This window comes from Hyperolius riggenbachi, chromosome 5 (assembly GCF_040937935.1).
Source record: "Hyperolius riggenbachi isolate aHypRig1 chromosome 5, aHypRig1.pri, whole genome shotgun sequence".
In the NCBI taxonomy this organism is placed as follows: Eukaryota; Metazoa; Chordata; class Amphibia; order Anura; family Hyperoliidae; genus Hyperolius; species Hyperolius riggenbachi.
Window position 1 is genome coordinate 60776320 of NC_090650.1, and position 22771 is coordinate 60799090.

At 43.6% G+C, this 22771-nt stretch overlaps 1 protein-coding gene across 4 annotated transcripts in view; it reads left to right on the forward strand.

The window, feature by feature from the left end:
* Positions 1–22771, forward strand: part of EPC1 (enhancer of polycomb homolog 1) — a 124391-nt gene that overhangs the window by 57825 nt on the left and 43795 nt on the right. For all 4 annotated transcript variants that reach the window (XM_068235772.1, XM_068235771.1, XM_068235770.1 and 1 more), the window contains 2 exons: positions 18677–18836; positions 20530–20675. In XM_068235772.1, coding sequence (XP_068091873.1) covers positions 18737–18836; positions 20530–20675 — 246 coding nt within the window. In that variant the 5' untranslated portion in view covers positions 18677–18736. The remainder of the gene's footprint in view (positions 1–18676; positions 18837–20529; positions 20676–22771) is intronic.

Consider the following 22771-nt stretch of genomic DNA (forward strand, 5'->3'; position numbering starts at 1 on the left):
AGCAGACTGAAATTAAAAAAAAAGGCTGTTTCTTTTCCTTGTACAGTGCTGCGATCTAATGCAATGATGTACTGGGGACAGCCGTGGAGAGGCTACGAACGCGATGCCCTCTTACAGGCTGATGCCTGTGAGAGAGGATCGTTCTGATTGGCCATCGAGGGGAGGGAGGGATTAGGGGAAAAATAAATAAAAAGTTGTTAAGTTTATTATTAAAAAAAAACAAAAACAGAGTAATAAAAAAAAAATACTTGCAAGCTTAGTTGCATGGCTCTGCAGCACACAGTTAAAGCTGCAGTGCACTAAATTGGTAAAAAATACAATACAATAACATTTCTATAGCGCTTTTTTCCCATAGGACTCAAATAGCCTGGGTCCTTAAGTGTTTAAAATGAAAAGGGCTGATTTTCCAGAAGTAGATGAACAGTAAGTTCTCACAGCAATCCTTTCAAATGTACAGTTTATACTCGCATGTGAGCCGAGGTACCCACTTTCCCCTCAGAAACCATGAAAAAGGGATTGACTCGCGTATAAGCCCCCCTCTCCGAGTTTAGCCCCCTCCACTGTACCAGATGTGCCACAGTACAGGTAATCCTCTCTCCCCATAGCCAGATGTGCCCCAAGGATGATACATCTGTGTCTAAAGATGCCACTAAATGCCATCATGGATATGGGACACAGCAATTGCCACACAGGAAGTATCCCCAATCAACCGCTGACACGTTGCTTGGATGCTCAGCTCCATAAGCCATGGGACATGTTTAGTCTGAGCAGTGCACTCTACACACCATGGGATGGGTTGCAAGCTGGCAAGAGCAGGATCACTAGTGCAATATGCTTACGCTCCTCTGCCAGTAACAAAACCTGCTCCACCATCCGTTCTGCTCCACTGACTCGCATATAAGCCAAGGAGGTAACTTTGCAGCGCATTTTTTGTGTCGAAAAATTAGGCTTATATGCAAGTATATAAGGTAATCCTTTTCATAGAATTGTAATAAATAGAAACTTCTTTGCATGGCTGGAAGCTTAAAATGATCGCTGCATATCACTAAAACTCTTCATTAAATCATTCCACAGTTATTTGGACAACTGTTACATCATTGTAACGAAAGTGGATTTTTTTCCGTTTAAGCCAAGGCATTTCTGCTCTGATCTGCTGACTGTCATAATGTAGTGACTCACATTCAGAATATGTCATTTCTACAGTGAATTATAATATAATAAGATGAAGTAGATAAAGTAGTGTGACTCATTTATGTTTTTCTGTTTCACTTTTTGCCGCAGTTTGAAAATCAAAACAAGGCGGCTTTGGGATAACCTTGACTCTACAGATAAAGCTGCTTACACACAATTGGAGATTTGTTGCTTGGAATGATTGTTTTAGGTGACGCTAACAATTAAGCCATAGAACTCTGCCAAAAGTCTGTTCTGTGGTGTGGGAGGGAGAGGTTAAGCAGATGCACCTAGTTGCTAGCTGGAAGGGAACTACTATAGCAGTAGTCACAGTAATATTAAGCTTAGCTGACTATTGAAGCAGTAGGCCGCTGGGGTGCAACATCTGTAGACACACTGGATTGTCATCCACAAAAAATCATCAATAGTCATTTTGATCAAAGAAAATTTGATGTGTATGCTAGGAGTTTATTTTTAGAATGGGAAACCCATGTAACTGTGTTTTTAGATTTTTTTTTTTTTAAAGATGCTGAGTGACAAGCCTCTCCGACTGGCTGTGTGTGTGTGTCTGTAGTTCCTCCAGGTATGGTGGACTATGGTTATTCAAGGCTCTAAAAGAACTTAAAATGGTTTACCCTCCTTACACTTCTGGTGCTCAGAAAGGAGTTTGCAGAACGATTTGTGCAGGCAGCTGAGAGAATTTTGTACACAGCAGGCTGAAAAGGCAGCGTATTGTAAAGCCATGTCGCATCTGAACCAGCCCAGGCGTGCAGAGCTTTTTTTTTTTTTTTTCCATAGGCAAAACTGCACACCTTGCATTCAAAACAAATGCTACAAATTAAGACTAATGGAGGATGTTAGCTTCCAAAACAGTTTGCATGCAACGTATTCTGTACTAGACCCTTCCTTCGCAGTGAGGTCATCCTGTTTGGAAGGGACTCTAACCTCTAATAAGTTTAATAGATCAACAAAGAGAACAGAGAGTGCACACCAGTATACTGCCTTGCAGCTTATAATGCTGTGTAACATCTGGTGTTTGCAGATATCCATGATACAGTGTCCAACAGTAGAGAATGGATTCCAGGAGCAACTCACTTATAGAATAAAACTTCAAACTTTTAATTCACATCTTTATAAAAAAAATGGCAGGTAGTAAAAGACAAACAATACTTATCACATCCCACTGCAGGTTAAAGTGGATCCAAGATGAACTTTTACTTTCCTATAGTTTATAGGGCATTCCTCAAGCCAAATACTTTTATGGTTTGTTTTAATACTCTTAATTCCCTGTAAACTAAACAAGCCTCGCCCACAGCTTCTCCAAAACGCCAAGGCACTCAGACCCATGTAGCAAGGGCTTATGGGAGCTCAGTCTGGGCAGGAGGAGGTTACTAGCCAGATATTTCAGAGTGGAGGGGGAGTGAATTTTTCACAGGCTGAGGGGTGGAGATGCAGTTGTAGATTACCTGTGGAATGATGACAAACAGAACATGGCCGCTCTCATTGTATCACAGATATGAATCATCAGAAACTGTTGAAGCTGTATGCAGCCAGATTTTCTGTGTAAACCATCTAAACTTAAGATAAGATATAGATAAGTTGCTTGTTATAGTTAGTTTTTCATCTCGGATCCGCTTTAAGCAGCATAAAGTGCAGAGTTGTACAAGGGGTGTGGAGGCTGGTTTGGTCGACGATCATTTTGTCCCTCGATTAGGGCTATTTCAAGACCATGTGTCTTGGTCACATGTGTCGCATGGTCTTGAATAAGCCCTAATCGAGGGGCGAAACGATCGTCGACCAAACCAGCCTTCGCACCCCTTGTACAACTTTGCACTTTATGCTGCTTAAAGTGGACCCAAATGAAAAATACAAGATTTTAGAAATAAAATCTATTTTCTAACTTTGAATAATAAATAGCAGCCTTTTTTTCAGCTGCATGATGACAAATATAAAATATTCTACATTTATTGGAGGAACCCCTCCCCTTCCTTTCATATTGCAGGGACAGAATCCGGCAGACTGGTGGAGGAGATAAAATATATATTAAAAAAAAAACACAGGCTGCTACTGATTATGTCACAGGGGAGGTGATCTCAGCTTTTGTGAGATTTCACATAGACTACGCCCCCTGTGAGGGAGGGTAGCTGATGACAAACACACCCATGATCTAATGCTGGGCATACACGGTGAGTTTCTTCTTATCAATCGAGCCGCTGATGGCTCGATTGATAATTTCCGACGTGTCCGATCACTGCGCCGAATTGATTCCGCGCTTGTTCCCCTCAGGCGGAGAATGGAAGAAAACGAGCGGCAGATAAGAAGCGCCGGATAAGAAGCACGAGGACGCGCTGGAATCGACCAAGCGGCTCGATCCGGTGTTATGTCTGATTGTGCAGCTCGGAAGCTCCCTTCCACACTGAGTAGCACGCATGCTCAGTGTGAAGTTAATGATGCTGCTGGAGGTAAAATACGAAATATCTCCGCTCCAACACCTCTTACATTCCCCAAATTTTTAGGGTAGGAAGGGAACCCCCAGAACGACCTCTACCAAATTGCAGCCCCTGAAACCCCCGCTGGTTCAGGACATAGATTACAGAAACCTATCTTGGGAACCAGCGGGTCTCAGGGGCTGCAATTTGGCATAGAGGTCGTTCTGGGGGTTCCCTCCCTACACTGAAAATTTGAGGAGTGTAAGAGGTGTGGGAGCAGAGATATTTAGTATTTTATATAGTCTCCTACTGCGCATGCGGGGCAGCGCAAATCAACAGGCAGCGTAATCGGACACAACACCGGCGCATAAAGGCATCAGTGTATGCCCAGCATAAAACCTCCTACTAAGCTCAGAAGTAATGGCTGCCACCTGTATAACGCTAGTTATGAAAAGAGAAGGGTGAAAAGCATGCACTGAAATGCTCATAGGCTTGAAGGAGTGTTTATTTATCTTTGTATGTGTCAGAGTGGTGCAGCTAAATATTTTGAAAAAAAAAATGTTTCGTTTGGGTCCGCTTTAACCTTAAGTGGGATCTGATAAGTATTGCTTGTCTTGTACTACCTGCCATTTTTTTTATGAAGATGTGAATTAAAAGTTTGAAGTTTTACTATATAAATGAGTTGCTCCAGAAATCCGTTCTCTACTGTTGGATACTCCAATAAGTATAACCTGAGAGCTGTTAGCCGTAATGTAAATTATTTTTTTTGTAGACAACATAGAGAAATGGCAGTGCATCTGAGATCAGGCTGCATCTGAATGGTTACCAGCGTATGTGTGGAGAGCCCTGTTGCATTCAAAACATGCTGCAAATTTGCACTAATAACCCTAACCTCTAATTAAGTTCTATGTTATGGCCAGCTGCTGCCAGGTATACACGTTTGCATGTTTTTTTTCCCCTTTAATTAGAGGTTAGGGTTATTAGTGCAGATGTGTAGCATCTGTTTTGAATGCAATGGGTTCTGTTTGCCTATAAGAGGCTCTGCATGCTGATGCAACTGAGAGAATTTGCAAGCAGTCCAGCTGTCGCATTTTGTTGGAATTTCTGTTGCCAGGCAGGAAATTACAGATGCATAAATTGGCTTCAGGAAGGTCTTCAGATAAGGTGTTTGTCTTTATATTCCTCCAGTGGAAAGAGGAGGATGCAACAGCTGATTGTTGGTGTGCAGAGCTGCCCTTTCATGTGTCGATTATGACCCAGTAGGCCAAGCCAATTGATCCCTATCTGATTAGAATTCAATTGGTAGTGATCAATTCCTACCCTACATGGTATATACCACTATACTGTATATAGTAGCCTTCTGGTGTATATTGGCCATTCCACTGTGTTTGGCCTGCTTATTGCTAGTGAAGCAAGTGTAGTGGATTCTGCTTTTGTAACTTTCTGGTTCATTAGGAAAATAGGATGGGTAAAACTTGTTGTGGTGGGGTGGGAACCTTGCAGAATTAGCTCATGGTGAATAATAACCATGGTGCAAACATCATCATCATGCTATGGCTGGATAAACACCAGGAGCTCGGCAAGTAATACAACATGAAAAATTACAGCTTGTGTCTAACATTTGAGGTTGGCTCTGTTTATTAGTGGGATTGGTGCCAAAAATGTATTTCTGGGGTTCACAGAGTGGCTTTGTATATTTTAGGATAATCTGTATAAAAAAAACAAAAAACCGGGGAGGGGTACTTGCCAAGGGAAGGAGAAGCCTCTGGATCCTAATGAGTCTTCTTCGTCCTCTTCACCCTTCAGGGTCCACCACTGGCAGCCCACCAAAAATCAGCCAACAAGTATTTTGAATGAGGTGAAGTAGCAGCTGAAGTATTTACATTACATGCTCCTGCGCAGGCGCAGTAGCGGCTTTCTGATGGGCTCCAGTGGAAATAGCCGAATCGGATCTGCTCTACTGCTCAGGCAACTCGCCTGTGCAAAAGGTATATATTAACATCGCTGCTGTTTGTGGGCTGCCAGCGCCGGATCCCAGAGGGTGAAGAGGACGGAGGAAGCCTCATTAGAATCCAGAAGCTTCCCCCTCCCGAGGCAATTTTTTTGTTACAGATTATCTTTAAATGTCCAAAGCCGCTCTGTGAACCCCCAATGAATGAGGAATTTTTTTCTTCTGGTTTTGACATGGATGTGATTGCAGTCATGTATGTGCATACACATTAAGATAAACATATTTGTAATAAATCCAGGCTTCCCTGGAATCATTAAAGATAAGTTCCTGCTGCAGGTGTGTGCGCGCATGTAACGGCAGTGACACTGATTTTTGTGCAATTCCACTATGTTCATATCTGGCTCAAGCAAGGGTTGCATTCGATCAATGATTGAATTTGCTGGGGAAGACAGATGAGTGAGTGGCCTGCTTAATTCTGCTTCTATGCAATCTAAGTAAATCTGCAGTATTTTTTCTGTTGTATGCCCCAAAAAGATAATGGAATCCTTATTAGTGTTGTGAACTGCCTGAGATACCTTTAGAACCTCTATTCCTTGGACTACGACATGCACAGATTATTTTATCATATCTGTAGAACTGAGGCAATGGATGTGTTTTTTGCTTGACAGTTTATTGGGTATGATGGATTACTGTTTGTGTACTGCAGTGTCTGGCTGTAGTAAAGCCATCTGTGCAGACTTGTGCTTTCTTATCTAGCTTGCTATGCTGAAGAACAGTAATGTTGAACTCTTGCCATTCTGTGTATGGTTCAATGCTTTCTAGTCAGCCATTCTCAGTGGGATTGGTCATTTACAGCCCAATCATAATAAAACAAAGGGCTTGGGGCAAATAAACCACGGAAGGACATTTGAAGTGAGCGGGACATGGAGTCTGCCATATTTATTTCCTTTTAAAGTGGACCTGAACTTACTCTCTGCACTAAAAGATACACCACAGCATAACATTTTAAGAAAAAGTTTTTTCTTACAGCTGATATAAATCTGCAGTGTTTCCATTTTCTGCTTTTATGGAAGCAGACATATTGTTAACATCCTGTGCTTTCAGATTGGCTTATCTGCCATGGCAATCAGGTGAAACAGGGGAGAGATCGAATTACAACTTGTGATTAGACAAAGATGAGAGGAAATTAAACAGGCTAAACTCTCTAAATACATACAGGCTGCATTTCTCTGTTTTCCTTCTGTCCTGTGCAAGAGTTAAGGTCCTCTTTAAACAATACCAGTTGCTTGGTGTCCTGCTGATCTTTCTGGCATCAGTAGTGCCTGAATCACACCTGAAACAAGCAGGTGGCAAATCCAGTCAAACCTCTGATCTGGGGAGGCGGAGTTTGTGTAATTATAAACCTCTGAGTCTGATGATTTTTGTACTGACTCCACAGACCTGCTTTTGGGGGGAGGGGAGGGGGGGGGGGGGGTGTCACTGTTGTTTAAAGATCTGGTGTTCCTTGACAAAGAACGCTTTCTGCGTTCCAAACGGCGACAGTCCGTTGTCCACCAGCCTGGCAGCTATGCACAATACAGCGTGTTAGGTGTGCTTTTTTTATTTCTGCTGTATGCTGAGGGCTTTAAATACCTTTGAGCTATAATTAGATTCTTGAGCTAGATCGGATGTTGGCTGGATATGTTCACTTAATGATGTGAATAAATCAACCTTTTCAAAACTTCAGTGCTGGTCACTACGATTTCTAAGGTCTGGCATTCTGGAACTTTGGGCACCTCTACACACAATTCTCAACTGAGGCTGCCTTGGTCGAGTTTAGAGTAGCATGTATGCTCTTGTTCTCAATTGTATGCAAAAGGATAACAATTTATACCGGTCAGTTGATTATTTAGCTGTCAAGTGCAAAATCTGTACTGGTAGTATCAGAATTGGAATAAGGTCCGTGCACACGAAATTAAAGTTTCCACACACAAATGAGACTTTGATTAAACATCATTACAGTAGAGTCCAAGTTATCAAGAACTCAACTAACCAGAAGTCTCAACCAATCAGAACAAATTGCAGGCAGTACTCACACTGGTGAAGTCCAACTTCTTAGGCTGTTTGTGGGCTCTGTTGTGCTTCAAGAGAATGTCCAGGCACCTTACCTGGGGCTTCCTCCATCCCCTTGCAGCCGACATTTCCCTTGCAGCAGCTCCGCTCCCAGCTGTTGGCTGGTGCAGAGGCCGTCCTCTACTGCGCCTGCCGCTGTCAATCATTCGCACGTAGTGTGCAGTGTACTGCACAGGCACAGTAGAGGACAACCTCGCGAGGTTGGTCTCTGCACCGGTGGGGACCCCGGGCCGACGGCTGGAGGAAGTAAATGTCAGTTTATTTATTTTTTTGGGGGTGCCAGGATATTTCCTTTAAAGGATTCCACGGCTCTCCCAAGGTTAATATACTTTGTTATTGTATTTGAACATTTAATAAAAAGTTCATGGTATGTATATAGAGTGGGGTATAGCATTGTATGAGCTAAGCCTATTTTTAACATCGATTGTCAAGCATCCATAAAGCACATTTATCCGGGATCAGTCGATCTCCGCCGGTGCCATATAACCGAGACTGTACTGTACTAGGCAAAAAGAAACAAGTAGTGTTTTTCCACACTGATTATGTCAGTTGAATACTGTGAGCACAAGCAGAAGGTACATTTCACACGACGTGCGTGAATGCTCTGGACTGGAGCAATGTTTAAACTACATCATACACACCATCTGACTGCACAATATCCGCGACTTCCCTTGCATGCTCATTATTGCTGGACACTGGTGAGCTGCTAACTTAGGAAGAATAGCAGCTGTCGAATGCAGCAGGCAATATACAGTAGGCCCTGCCACCATTGTCAGCTCTCAGCTAGAATGTTTGATCCTTCCATAGAAATAGATTTTCATAAATATGCAGCTTATTTTTTATTTTATATATTTTTCTGTATAGTTTGTTTGAAAAGTTATCAAAGCTTCAGTGTTTTCTCAAAGTTTTAAATAATAAAAAAAAAGGACAAAACTGCACTTTACAGAGATGACAAATCTAATGTACACTTCGATAGGACTCTGCACGTTAAAACTATGTATAACATTGACATGATACTTTGTCTGATAATGCACTGGTATAAAATGTTGTTGGTCATTGAATGTGGTGACGGCCCTTGTAGACTTTTTTTTTTTTAATTGGTGATTCAATGTACCCGATTTTGGAATTGTCATGTCTGTGGGTAGTAACGGACGCAGGGTGTGTATATACTCAGGCTCAAAATCGCACAAGGGTCTGCACTTAGAGACACTGAAGCAGAAAAAAAATATGATGTAATGAATTGGTTGTGTAGTATGGATAATTACTGGAACATCGGTAGCCAAAAAAAAATTATTGTCCTATTTATATATATATATATATATATATATATATATATATATATATATATATATATTATTATTATTATTTTTTTAATAACATTGCATAATTCTCTAATGTTTGCAGTTTACACAGTACTCAGCATTCTAAATTATTTTACAGAGCAGGCCAGTGAACTGTTCTCTGCAGGAAAAAAAACAATACAATGCCAGACACTTGAGATAATAAGCTTCAGAAGACAGAGCTCTCTGCGACTCAAGTCGTGGAGCTCAATGGCTTTTTTTTTTTGCATAGATAACTTAATTTTCTTAACTCTTCCTGTACTGGAATATTAGACTTATGTCTCTGCTCCGAATGTTTTATTTCTTAGCTGTACTACACATACAAATCATTGTATCACAATTGTTTTTTCGCTTCAGTGTCTGTTTAAAGAAAATCTGTAATGAAAAAAAACTCCCCTGGGGGGTACTCACCTCAGGTGAGGGAAGCCTCCGGATCCTATTGAGGCTTCTCCCGTCCTCCTCGGTCCCACGGCGGCGGAGAAAATCCTCCCGGAGCGGCGGTGATGTAAATATTTACCTTTTGGCTCCAGCGCAGGCGCAGTATCCGCTCTTCCCACAGAGATAAGCGAAAATAGCTGATCTCCGTCGGGCCGCTCTACTGCGCAGGCGCAAGTCGCCTGCGCAGTAGGGCGGACCCGACGGAGATCGGCTATTTTCACCTATCACCATCAGAAGAGCCGCAACAGCGCCCCCGCTGGAGACCGAAAAGGTAAATATTGCACAGGCTGTCGGATTTGTCGCCTGTGCGTTCCGGGGGCTGCAGCGAGACCGCCGTGGGACACAAAAGGACGGGGGAAGCCTCAATAGGTTCCAGAGGCTTCCCCCTACTGAGGGGGTACAGTACAGTTTTCAGTACAGGTTTTCTTTAAGTACCTAAAGCAGGCTTTTTGCAAAATCTTCTTTCCTTTAAATATACATGCGTACACAAACAGGTTCATTCTTTGTATGACAGTGTCATGATCTGAGTGATCACATTTCCACAGGGAGCCTGCTGTATATGTTGCGAAGAATAAAACTAGTTTCTCTGGATATGTTGTATTCTCAGAGTAGCCAAACAGCTCGGGGGACCCAAACCACTAGGAAAGTATAGGACTAAAAAAGACCGAAAACCCTTCTGCTAAAAAACAATGCTTGGTGTGATTTGCCTTCTTAAAACAGAAGGTACTTGCGATAATTCAGTATTAAGTGAACATCTGTGGTTACCCACAATGCACTGCCACTGAATATGCAAATTCTCACCCTGAGCTGCTTGGTTACTCTGTTGTACTGGTCCAAGCCCTATCCCATAGAGAAATTGCCCTTTCATTGTATTAAAGGATACCCCAACTGAAATGTGACATAATGAGTTAGACATGTGTATGTACAGTGCCTAGCACACAGATAACTATGCTGTGTTCCTTTTTTTCTTTATCTGTCTGAAAGAGTTAAATATCAGGTATGTAAGTGGCTGACTCAGTCCTGACTCAGACAGGAAGTGACTACAATGTGACCCTCCCTGATAAGAAATTCCCCTTTTTTACCTCTTTCTTGCTCTCAGAAACCATTTTCTGCTAGGAAAGTGTTTTATAGTTGGAATTTCTTATCAGTGAGGGTCACACTGTAGTCACTTCCTGTCTGAGTCGGGACTGAGTCAGCCACTTGCATACCTTTATATTTAACTCTTTCAGGCAGAAAATTTTAAAAAAAAGGAACACCGCATAGTTATCTGTGTGCTAGGCACTGTACATACACATGTCTATCTCATTATGTCACATTTCAGTTGGGGTATCCTTTAAGGAGGACCGAAATTCCAAAACGGGCTGTCTACATGTGGGGTTGATGTGGCTCTGTAAAATTGAAAGCTGTAGGCGTGCTAACACCAGCGCAGTGATCTGCAAACTTGGCTTTTCAGCTGTTAAAGCTAATGTAACCCCATCTTTAAAAAAAAAAAGTCAGATACTCACCTAAGGAGATGGAAGTCTCTGAGTCCTAATGAGCCTACCCTATCCCGGTGCCCGGTGGATCCTCCGGTCAAATCCACCGCCGCGGGGACTTCGGAAGTCTTCGGGAGCACTCGGGCTCCCGAAGGCCAGCGGCTCCATACTGCGCACGCGCAAGTAGGTCATAGACGCGCGAGTGCGTCATAGAGGGCGCTCGCGCATACGTAGTATGGAGCGGCCCGTCTTCCGGAGCCCGAGTGGACTTCCGCAACCTCCCTTCGGCGGCGGAAGTGCCAGTATTTGACCGAAATGGTCGAATACTGCTGCGGGGGATCCTGAGCGGGATCGGGAGAGGAGAGGGAAGTCTCATTAGGACCGAGCCTTCCCTCTCCTTAGGTGAGTATCTGACTTTTTTTTTTTTTTTTAAGGTGGATTCCCATTAGCTTTAAGGAACTACAAGTCCCACAATGCATTGCAGGAGTCTGACAGCCATAGTCGTGATTCATAAAGGCAAATGCATTGTGGGGCCAAGTTTGCAGATCACTGCACTAGCGGTTCTGGATGCAAGCCTGGCTTCAGAGACATCGAGATAATTGCATATTTAGTAGCGGTGCATTGTGGGTAACCACTGATGTTCACTTAACCACTTGAGGACCTAGGGCTTTCTACCCCTTAAGGACCGGCCACTTTTTTTCCATTCAGACCACTGCAGCTTTCACGGTTTATTGCTCGCTCATACAACCTACCACCTAAATGAATTTTGGCTCCTTTTCTTGTCACTAATAAAGCTTTCTTTTGGTGCTATTTGATTGCTCCTGCGATTTTTACTTTTTATTATATTCATCAAAAAAGACATGAATTTTGGCAAAAAAATGATTTTTTTTAACTTTCTGTGCTGACATTTTTCAAATAAAGTAAAATTTCTGTATACATGCAGCGCGAAAAATGTGGACAAATATGTTTTTGATTAAAAAAAAAAACCATTCAGTGTATATTTATTGGTTTGGGTAAAAGTTATAGCGTTTACAAACTATGGTGCAAAAAGTGAATTTTCCCATTTTCAAGCATCTCTGACTTTTCTGACCCCCTGTCATGTTTCATGAGGGGCTAGAATTCCAGGATAGTATAAATACCCCCCAAATGACCCCATTTTGGAAAGAAGACATCCCAAAGTATTCACTGAGAGGCATAGTGAGTTCATAGAAGATATTATTTTTTGTCACAAGTAAGCGGAAAATGACACTTTGTGAGAAAAAAAAAAAAAGTTTCCATTTCTTCTAACTTGCGACAAAAAAAAAATGAAATCTGCCACGGACTCACCATGCCCCTCTCTGAATACCTTGAAGGGTCTACTTTCCAAAATGGGATCATTTGTGGGGTGTGTTTACTGTCCTGACATTTTGGGGGGTGCTAAATTGTAAGCACCCCTGTAAAGCCTAAAGGTGCTCATTGGACTTTGGACCCCTTAGCGCAGTTAGGCTGCAAAAAAGTGCCACACATGTGGTATTGCCGTACTCAGGAGAAGTAGTATAATGTGTTTTGGGGTGTATTTTTACACATACCCATGCTGGGTGGGAGAAATATCTCTGTAAATGACAATTTGTTAATTTTTTTTACACACAATTGTCCATTTACAGAGATATTTCTCCCACTCAGCATGGGTATGTGTAAAAATACACCACAAAACACACCACAAAACACATTATACTACTTCTCCTGAGTACGGCGATACCACATGTGTGGCACTTTTTTGCACCCTAACTGCGCTAAAGGGCCCAAAGTCCAATGAGTACCTTTAGGATTTCACAGGTCATTTTGAGAAATTTCGTTTCAAGACTACTCCTCACGGTTTAGGGCCTACAAAAATGCCAGGGCAGTATAGGAACCCCACAAATGACCCCATTTTAGAAAGAAGACACCCCAAGGTATTCCGTTAGGAGTATGGTGAGTTCATAGAAGATTTTATTTTTTGTCAAAAGTTAGCGGAAAATGACACTTTGTGAAAAAACACAATTAAAATCAATTTCCGCTAACTTTTGACAAAAAATAAAATCTTCTATGAACTCACCATACTCCTAACGGAATACCTTGGGGTGTCTTCTTTCTAAAATGGGGTCATTTGTGGGGTTCCTATACTGCCCTGGCATTTTAGGGGCCCTAAACCGTGAGGAGTAGTCTTGAAACGAAATTTCTCAAAATGACCTGTAAAATCCTAAAGGTACTCATTGGACTTTGGGCCCTTTAGCGCAGTTAGGGTGCAAAAAAGTGCCACACATGTGGTATCGCCATACTCGGGAGAAGTAGTACAATGTGTTTTGGGGTGTATTTTTACACATACCCATGCTGGGTGGGAGAAATACCTCTGTAAATGGACAATTGTGTGTAAAAAAATCAAAAGATTGTCATTTACAGAGGTTTTTCTCCCACCCAGCATGGGTATGTGTAAAAATACACCCCAAAACACATTGTACTACTTCTCCCGAGTACGGCGATACCACATGTGTGGCACTTTTTTGCACCCTAACTGCACTAAGGGGCCCAAAGTCCAATGAGTTAGGATTTCACAGGTCATTTTTGTTTCAAGACTACTCCTCACGGTTTAGGGCCCCTAAAATGCCAGGGCAGTATAGGAACCCCACTAATGACCCCATTTTAGAAAAAAGACACCCCAAGGTATTCCGTTAGGAGTATGGTGAGTTCATAGAAGTTTTTATTTTTTTGTCACAAGTTAGCGGAAATTGATTTTAATAGTTTTTTTTCACAAAGTGTCATTTTCCTCTAACTTGTGACAAAAAATAAAATCTTCTATGAACTCACCATACTCCGTACGGAATACCTTTGGGTGTCTTCTTTCTAGAATGGGGTCATTTGTGGGGTTCCTATACTGCCCTGGCATTTTAGGGGCCCTAAACCGTGAGGAGTAGTCTTGAAACCAAATGTCGCAAAATGACCTGTGAAATCCTAAAGGTACTCATTGGACTTTGGGCCCCTTAGCGTACTTAGGGTGTAAAAAAGTGCCACACATGTGGTACCGCTGTACTCAGGAGAAGTAGTATAATGCGTTTTGGGGTGTATTTTTACACATACCCATGCTAAGTGGGAGAAATATCTCTGTAAATGACAATTGTTTGATTTTTTTTACACACAATTGTCCATTTACATAGAAATTTCTCCCACCCAGCATGGGTATGTGTAAAAATACACCCCAAAACACATTATACTACTTTTCCTGAGTACGGCGGTACCACATGTGTGACACTTTTTTGCAGCCTAGGTGCGCTAAGGGGCCCAACGGTCCTATTCACAGGTCATTTTGAAGCATTTGTTTTCTAGACTACTCCTCGCGGTTTAGGGCCCCTAAAATGCCAGGGCAGTATAGGAACCCCACAAGTGACCCCATTTTAGAAAGAAGACACCCCAAGGTATTCCGTTAGGTGTATGGCGAGTTCATAGAAGATTTTATTTTTTGTCACAAGTTAGTGAAAAATGACACTTTGTGAAAAAAAACCAATAAAAATTAATTTCCGCTAACTTTTGACAAAAAATAAAATCTTCTATGAACTCGTCATACACCTAACAGAATACCTTGGGGTGTCTTTTTTTCTAAAATGGGGTCACTTGTGGGGTTCCTATACCGCCCTGGCATTTTACAGGCCCAAAACCGTGAGTAGTCTGGAAACCAAATGTCTCAAAATGACTGTTCAGGGGTATAAGCATCTGCAAATTTTGATGACAGGTGGTCTATGAGGGGGCGAATTTTGTGGAACCGGTCATAAGCAGGGTGGCCTTTTAGATGACAGGTTGTATTGGGCCTGATCTGATGGATAGGAGTGCTAGGGGGGTGACAGGAGGTGATTGATGGGTGTCTCAGGGGGTGGTTAGAGGGGAAAATAGATGCAATCAATGCACTGGGGAGGTGATCGGAAGGGGGTCTGAGGGTTTGGCCGAGTGATCAGGAGCCCACACGGGGCAAATTGGGGCCTGATCTGATGGGTAGGTGTGCTAGGGGGTGACAGGAGGTGATTGATGGGTGTCTCAAGGTGTGATTAGAGGGGGGAATAGATGCAAGCAATGCACTGGCGAGGTGATCAGGGCTGGGGTCTGAGGGCATTCTGAGGGTGTGGGCGGGTGATTGAGTGCCCTAGGGGCAGATAGGGGTCTAATCTGATAGGTAGCAGTGACAGGGGGTGATTGATGGGTAATTAGTGGGTGTTTAGGGTAGAGAATAGATGGAAACACTGCGCTTGGGTGGTGATCTGATGTCGGATCTGCGGGCGATCTATTGGTGTGGGTGGGTGATCAGTTTGCCCGCAAAGGGCAGGTTAGGGGCTGATTGATGGGTGGCAGTGACAGCAGGTGATTGATGGGTGGCAGTGACAGGGGGTGATTGATGGGTGGCAGTGACAGGGGGTGATTGATGGGTGATTGATAGGTGATTGACAGGTAATCAGTGGGTTATTACAGGGGAGAACAGATGTAAATATTGCACTGGCGAATTGATAAGGGGGGGGTCTGAGGGCAATCTGAGCGTGTAGGCGGGCGATTGGGTGCCCGCAAGGGGCAGATTAGGGTCTGATCTGATGGGTAACAGTGACAGGTGGTGATAGGGGGTGATTGATGGGTAATTAGTGGGTGTTTAGAGGAGAGAATAGATGGAAACACTGCGCTTGGGTGGTGATCTGATGTCGGATCTGCGGGCGATCTATTGGTGTGGGTGGGTGATCAGTTTGCCCGCAAGGGGCAGGTTAGGGGCTGATTGTTGGGTGGCAGTGACAGGGGGTGATTGATGGGTGATAGGTGATTGGCAGGTGATTGACAGGTGATCAGTGGGTTATTACAGGGAAGAACAGATGTAATTAATGCACTGGTGAATTGATAAGGGGGGGTCAGAGGGCAATCTGAGCGTGTGGGCGGGTGATTGGGTGCCCGCAAGGGGCAGATTAGGGTCTGATCTGATAGGTAAAAGTGACAGGTGGTGATAGGGGGTGATTGATGGGTGATTGATGGGTAATTAGTGGGTGTTTAGAGGAGAGAATAGATGTAAACAATGGATTTGGGAGGTGATCTGATGTCGGATCTGTGGGCGATCTATTGGTGTGGGGGGGGTGATCAGATTGCCCGCAAGGGGCAGGTTAGGGGCTGATTGATGGGTGGCAGTGACAGGGGGTGATTGACGGGTGATTGACGGGTGATTGACAGGTGATTGACAGGTGATCAGGGGGATAGATGCATACAGTAAACAGGGGGGGGGGGTCTGGGGGGGGGGGGGGGGGTCTGGGGAGAATCTGAGGGGTGGGGGGTGATCAGGAGGGGGCAGGGAGCAGGGGGGGATAAAAAAAAATAGCGTTGACAGATAGTGACAGGGAGTGATTGATGGGTGATTAGGGGGGTGATTGGGTGCAAACAGGGGTCTGGGGGGTGGGCAGGGGGGGGGGGGTCTGATGGGTGCTGTGGGCGATCTGGGGCGGGGGGGGGGGGAAATCAGTGTGCTTGGGTGCAGACTAGGGTGGCTGCAGCCTGCCCTGGTGGTCCCTCGGACACTGGGACCACCAGGGCAGGAGGCAGCCTGTATAATACACTTTGTAAACATTACAAAGTGTATTATACACTTTGTATGCGGCGATCGCGGGGTTAACATCCCGCCGGCGCTTCCGTATAGCCGGCGGGATGTTGCGGCGAGCGAGCGGTGACAGGCGCCGGCGGAGGATCGCGTCATGGATGACGCGATCGCTCCGCCCATGCCTTTAGAAGGACCGCCGCCTCTGTGGGCGAGCCGGTCCTTCAGGGCTCCACTTCCCGGCCGCCTCTGTGCGTTAGGCGGTCGGGAAGTGGTTAAAGCTGAATTATCTCAAGTTTCTTATGTTTTAAGAAGGCAAATCACACCAAGCATAGTATTCCCAGAGGATTGATTTTGGTGGGATCGCTCATTGCCAAATAGATCTGTGCCTGTATAGCTAGGAGTTGAGTGCTTTGCTATGGCAGTAGAGATCTAGAGAGAAGGTGTAGGTATGACTAGCTGTGTGCAAATCAATTTAGTTCCAGGCTGCTGGATGTGTACATGGAGAGTTTCTGCTGGGGGAACTTCATTGTAGGTATCGACTGATATAAATATTTATCTAGCTGCATCAGTTGGTGTAGCAATTATAAGTGAATGTATCTAGTTTTTTTTTTGCTTTGTGTTATGTCTAGAAATTTCTTCAGGAATAGGTTTGGTTCAGATGGGTGTCTGAATCAGCCAACCGCAGTAGCCTGGCGTTCTGAATTCATTTCTGTAAGCGTGCAAAAAGGTATTTGCCGTCTTTCAGCGGTGCTTCCCAGCGTGCAGCCATTTTCACCCCTGCAGGGAGGGGGGGGGGGGGGGCATGGAACTGCGGCGGTAAACAATCCTGGATGCGACCTGTTGCATCCAAGATTGGGTGGGGCGGGGAATTTCGGGATAGAAACGCAGTGTTTGCGCAAATGATGGTAAAGCTATTCTGCCGATTGGCTGTCCAGTCATCTGAATGGACAGCGATTAAACAAAGAGCGCCGTGGCTGTTGTTTACTGCCGTGTAACCGTCCGAGTGGACCGGGTCTTAAAAATTTTTGTGTGCTATTCAGAGAAGTGGCAAATGCAAGAATTCTGTCTTACTCACACACTCAATATCCAGCATGACCTATAAATGCAAACGCTGCATGAAGCATAAATAAAGTATTGTGGAAGCATTGCTCTTATTTTCAGAAATCACAACCTTTATCTAGTAAAACGAAATTAAATAATTGACTGCTGTTCTGTTAGCAGAATGGACGACAATATTGTGTCTTATGTGAGGCTCTGCTATGCTTACAGATTGTCACTAGAGAAGAGCTTTTTGATTCAAATCAAATCTCTAGCTAAATTTTCTCTCTTGCCTAAAATAGATGACATTCTCCCTCTAACATATCATGGAATTCTCATTTAGGAAGATGTGTAGAAACTATTGCAGTAAGAAACGGTTACATTCTGAAATAAAGTTTAACGTTTTGTAGAGCCAGACCGGAAAGGTGTTTTTTTCCTACATGCGTGTGTATAAAACTGTGTGGCGCTGCATTAGACATATAGTTGTCCTGAGCAGTGTGCAGCGTATCTATTTTTCCTCTATAATAAAACCCCTGTGTGCCTGTCTTTGTGTAGCTGGGTCTGTGCTTTTTGCTACTGCGCATGTGCGCAGCACGGACCCAGACAGCCATTCAGACAGGACGGGGCCAGTGAGCCGGGGCGGCGTGTGTGCGGGCAGATGGGTGCATGCGCACTGTGCAATAGCAGACATAGAGCTTGTTTCTAAGTGGGCTTGGGTCAACTAATATGATATAAAATGATTACTGACAGAGTTCTCTAATGGTACTGCTGTTTTTTTATTATATAGTAGAATCTCGATATAGTAAACTCAGTTCTCAGGTCCCAGCAAATGCGTCTGTAAGAATATACAACGTATCACCAATTCTGAAATGGTGAATTTCTGATATATTAAACTACTTTTCCTGGTCCCTTGGAGTTTACGCTAAAGGGATTCTGCTGTATTCAGTAAAGGTACAGTAAAGGTATTTACAAATTATCAACATTTCCAGTGATAAGATTGTGCTTTTGCTTTTAGCTTCTTGGGTTGAAACAAGCTTGCAAACAATAGATCGTGCCAGGAAATATTCAGTGTAATGGAGTATTGCCCTCAAATTATTGTTCCGAATATGAAGCATGATCTGAAATACCAATGCAGTATTATCTGTTGTGTTTCCTAGGAACATCATCTCCAGCGAGCCATTTCAGCACTGCAGGTATATGGAGAGAAGCGGGATAACATGGTTATTCCAGTCCCGGAGGCAGAAAGCAACATCGCCTATTATGAATCTGTGTACCCAGGGGAATTCAAGATGCCAAAGCAGCTCATTCACATACAGCGTAAGTTGCACATCCAATCTGCTGACTTTCTGTGGAATTACTGACCTCCGCATGTGATTAAAGGTCACGAAAGATGGGCTTTATTAAGACTAGGCACACTGAAATGGGTGCGCACTGAAATGGATATACATTCTTATCAGATGGGTTCATTTAAAGTAGCCATAAAGTAAAATTGTAAAGATCAAACTGTATGTTGGCACTGTATGCAGCCTTACATGTTTGCCTTGCCTCTAACCATCCAACTTCTAGCAAAAAATCGTTTGAGTGATAATTAATTCTGATAGGATGTAATCCGATTGGTAATCAAATCCAAAAGGTCCGCACACTCACAGAATAAACTTCCAAGTTTTTATTCAGACAATGTGACAATGTTCCATTCCAACGACCAACGATTCGTTTCGGGGCCCCGTGGGGTCCCCTTTGTCAAGGCAACACAAACAGAACCATTCTGTTTGTGTTGCCTTGACAAAGGGGACCCCACGGGGCCCCGAAACGAATCGTTGGTCGTTGGAATGGAACATTGTCACATTGTCTGAATAAAAACTTGGAAGTTTATTCTGTGAGTGTGCGGACCTTTTGGATTTAATTGCTACATTACTTATATGGGTCCTTGCACCTCAATCAAGTGGTGTGCAATCTCTCATCGATTTATGTAATCCGATTGGTAATCTCCGTTGATGGGCACAAATGATTACAAACCTTTATGAAAAACAGTCGTCCGATTGGATTTTCGTTGAACCAAAAATTGGATTTTCTTGTCGGTTGTGATAGTAAGCAAAGATTGGTTTGCTGCTAATGTAGTGAACAATGTATTACGATATTTCACTTCAGATCAGAAGTCTCTTATCGCTCAAATCATTTTTTGTTAGCAATTGGATCATTATTGGCCACCTTAAGAATTGCATTTACATTCCACATTGTAGTCTGGCTATTGCAAAGTTTTCAGCCTAGTCACTTTGGGCTGTAGGTGTAACGAGCAGTGAGATGTAACTGCTTAGTGGGTAGAAGCAGTGCAAAAGGTAAGTAAGGCTGCAAAGTGTGTGTGTGTTACTGTATGTAGTTTGATTTGGTTAATCCCTTTAGCTCATATTCTCCCTATTTTTAATGTCTTCATAAATGTAGTGTTTTTTCTTTTCCTCTTTAAAGAGAACCCGAGGTGGGTTTGAAGAATATTATCTGGATACAGAGGCTGGATCTGCCTATACAGCCCAGCCTCTGTTGCTATCCCAAACCCCCCTAAGGTCCCCCTGCACTCTGCAATCCCTCATAAATCACAGCCACGCTGCTGACAAACAGCTTGTCAGAGCTGGCTGTGTTTATCTCTATAGTGTCAGTGTGCTGCTCTCCCCGCCTCCTGCAGAACTCCATTCCCCGCCTGCATCCCTTCCCTCCCTGCTGATTGGAGGGAAGGGACGGGGGCAGGGACAGGAGCTATGCAGGAGGCGGGGGAGCAGCCGAAACTGACACTACAGATGTAAACACAGCCTCACAGCACGGCTGTGATTTATGAGGGATTGCAGAGTGCAAGGGGACCTTAGTGGGGTTTGGGATAGCAACAGAGGCTGGGCTGTATAGACAGATCCAGCCTCTGTATGCAGATAACATTCTTTAAACACACCTCGGGTTCTCTTTAAAATAAATTAACTGTTGAAGATTTCCTGTTGCAGGCTTGTAATTTTTGTGTCCATTTTAGCTTTTAGTTTGGATGCGGAACAGCCGGATTATGACATGGATTCTGAGGATGAGGTCTTTGTGAACAAGCTTAAAAAGAAACTGGAAATAACTCCTCTCCAGTTTGAAGAAATGATTGACCGGTTAGAAAAGGGCAGTGGTCAACAGGTAAGTGTGCTTATTGTTTGTGTTGCACCATTAAAGCAGACCTGAATACAAAATCAAAATACAGTGCGTACTAGGAGAGAACTTCACCATTTGTTATTGGATTTCTCTCCCAGCATGCATCTCTGAAAAAGTAGCTGCCAGTAGGCACATGTGACCATAGCCCAGGGAAAGTTCAAAGAAAGGATTTTTTTTTGTTTCAAACCAGGAACCACTTTTACTGGGGTATATATTTTTCTGATACAGAAATGCAGGGTATCTGTTCTAGACACGGTATTTGTGATAAGTGTAGTTCTGTTTTAAATCGCTTAGGATTAAACGGAGACTTCTTGAGCTACAGCATGAAGCAGACAGCACCAGAGCACAGATAATAATTATAAAAGAAATTTTGAGGTGAGATAAGTGTTGTAAAGTGTACATACTTGTATAGATAATGTCATCCATATAAAGACTGCTTCCCCGTTTTGTCCCGCACTGCTCACTTTATTTGTAATTAGGCCCAAACCCACCTCGAGACTTTTGAACTAAACCTAGTAGGCGCTTTTCGAACCGTTACATCGTGTTACACAGTAGGTACAGTACAGTAGGCTTCCAGGGCTGTAAGAGGGCACGCTGCGGTCAGTTGGCTGTCAGGAGCGTGGCCGCGCATCCTTTAGAGTCAAACTTTGAATGCACATGATGTAGTCTGTGCGGACAGCGCAGGCACTGCAGTACTAGATCTGGTTCAAAGGTCACCCAAGGTGGGTCGAGGCCTTGCCTGGGGTAATTACAAATAAAGTGAGCAGTGTGAGACCGAATGGGGGATGGAGTCCTCATCTGGATAACATTATTTATTCGAGTATGTACACTGTTTACTACACTTGTTTCACCTTGGAATTTCTTTAAACTGAAGCCAGGGAGATATGGAGGCTGCCATGCTGATTTCTTTTTAAGGGCTCTTTCACATTAGGGCAGACTTTGTGCGTTAACGCAAACGGCAGCCGTTTGCGTTAACCAAGGTAAGATGAAAGTCCATAGACTTTCATTTTACCTTTCACACTCAACGCTGCGTTTCGATGCTTTGCGGTTCCGACGCACCTGGGCGCAGTTTTTCCTCCAACGCACCCGCGAGCCGGCGTTTTCCGTCAGGTTTAATTACCATCTACTGCCGCTGATTGCGTCGCACCGCAGATACCCGATGACACGCCGCAGGCAGACAACGCGTGCAGGAGAACGGCTGCTGCTTGCGTTGTCTAATGTGAAAGAGCCCTAAGCAATCCCAGTTGCCTGGCTATCCTGCTGATCCTGCTGATCCTCTGCCTCTAATACGTTCAGCCATAGACCCTGAACAAGCATGCAGCAGATCTGGTGTTTCTGACTTTGTCAGATCTGACAAGATTAGCTGCATGCTTGTTTCTGATGTGTGATTCAGACATCACTGCACTCAGATGGCTGCCAGGCAACTGGTATTGTTTAAAAGGGAATAAGCTATTCATTTCATGGAATGCTTAGTGAGGTTTTTTATCTTTTTGTTTTATTTATAAGCATTTAGATATTTTTTTTTTTATGTATTCACAGAATTTTGTTTACATCTACTGTTTTGATTGGAAAGATTCACAAAGCCTCATACACCCGCTGGAAAATGCTCAGCTGAGATTGGGCTGAGAATTAGTGAATATAGAGCCTTCCCTCCCCCAACATTGTTTATTGATCTGGCAGGTCATATTAGATGTAATATAATTTTCTTTGATGCACTAATTAAGTTTGGGCTGTTAACATTTGTGGGGGAATTAAATAGCTTTGTATTGCATAGAAGAGCACAATGATAAGTAATGCCAGCCACAGAGATGGTACTTTGCGTTCTGCTTTGAATACCTGTGAAGCACACACACAATAAGAAAAAGCATAGGCAGAGACTCGTAGCCCAAAGACTGGCCAAATATGACGGAGTCTAAAGTGGTTTAATATTAGAAAAAAAGAGCAGCTAGCCAACTACCGCCCATGAACACCAATATGGACTGTATCTCGCCCAAGTAGCAAATCATACTCACCCCACACTCCTCAAAGCTATACAAGTTTTGGTGCACAATTCTTCCGGTGCATGATGTCACCCCTTTCAC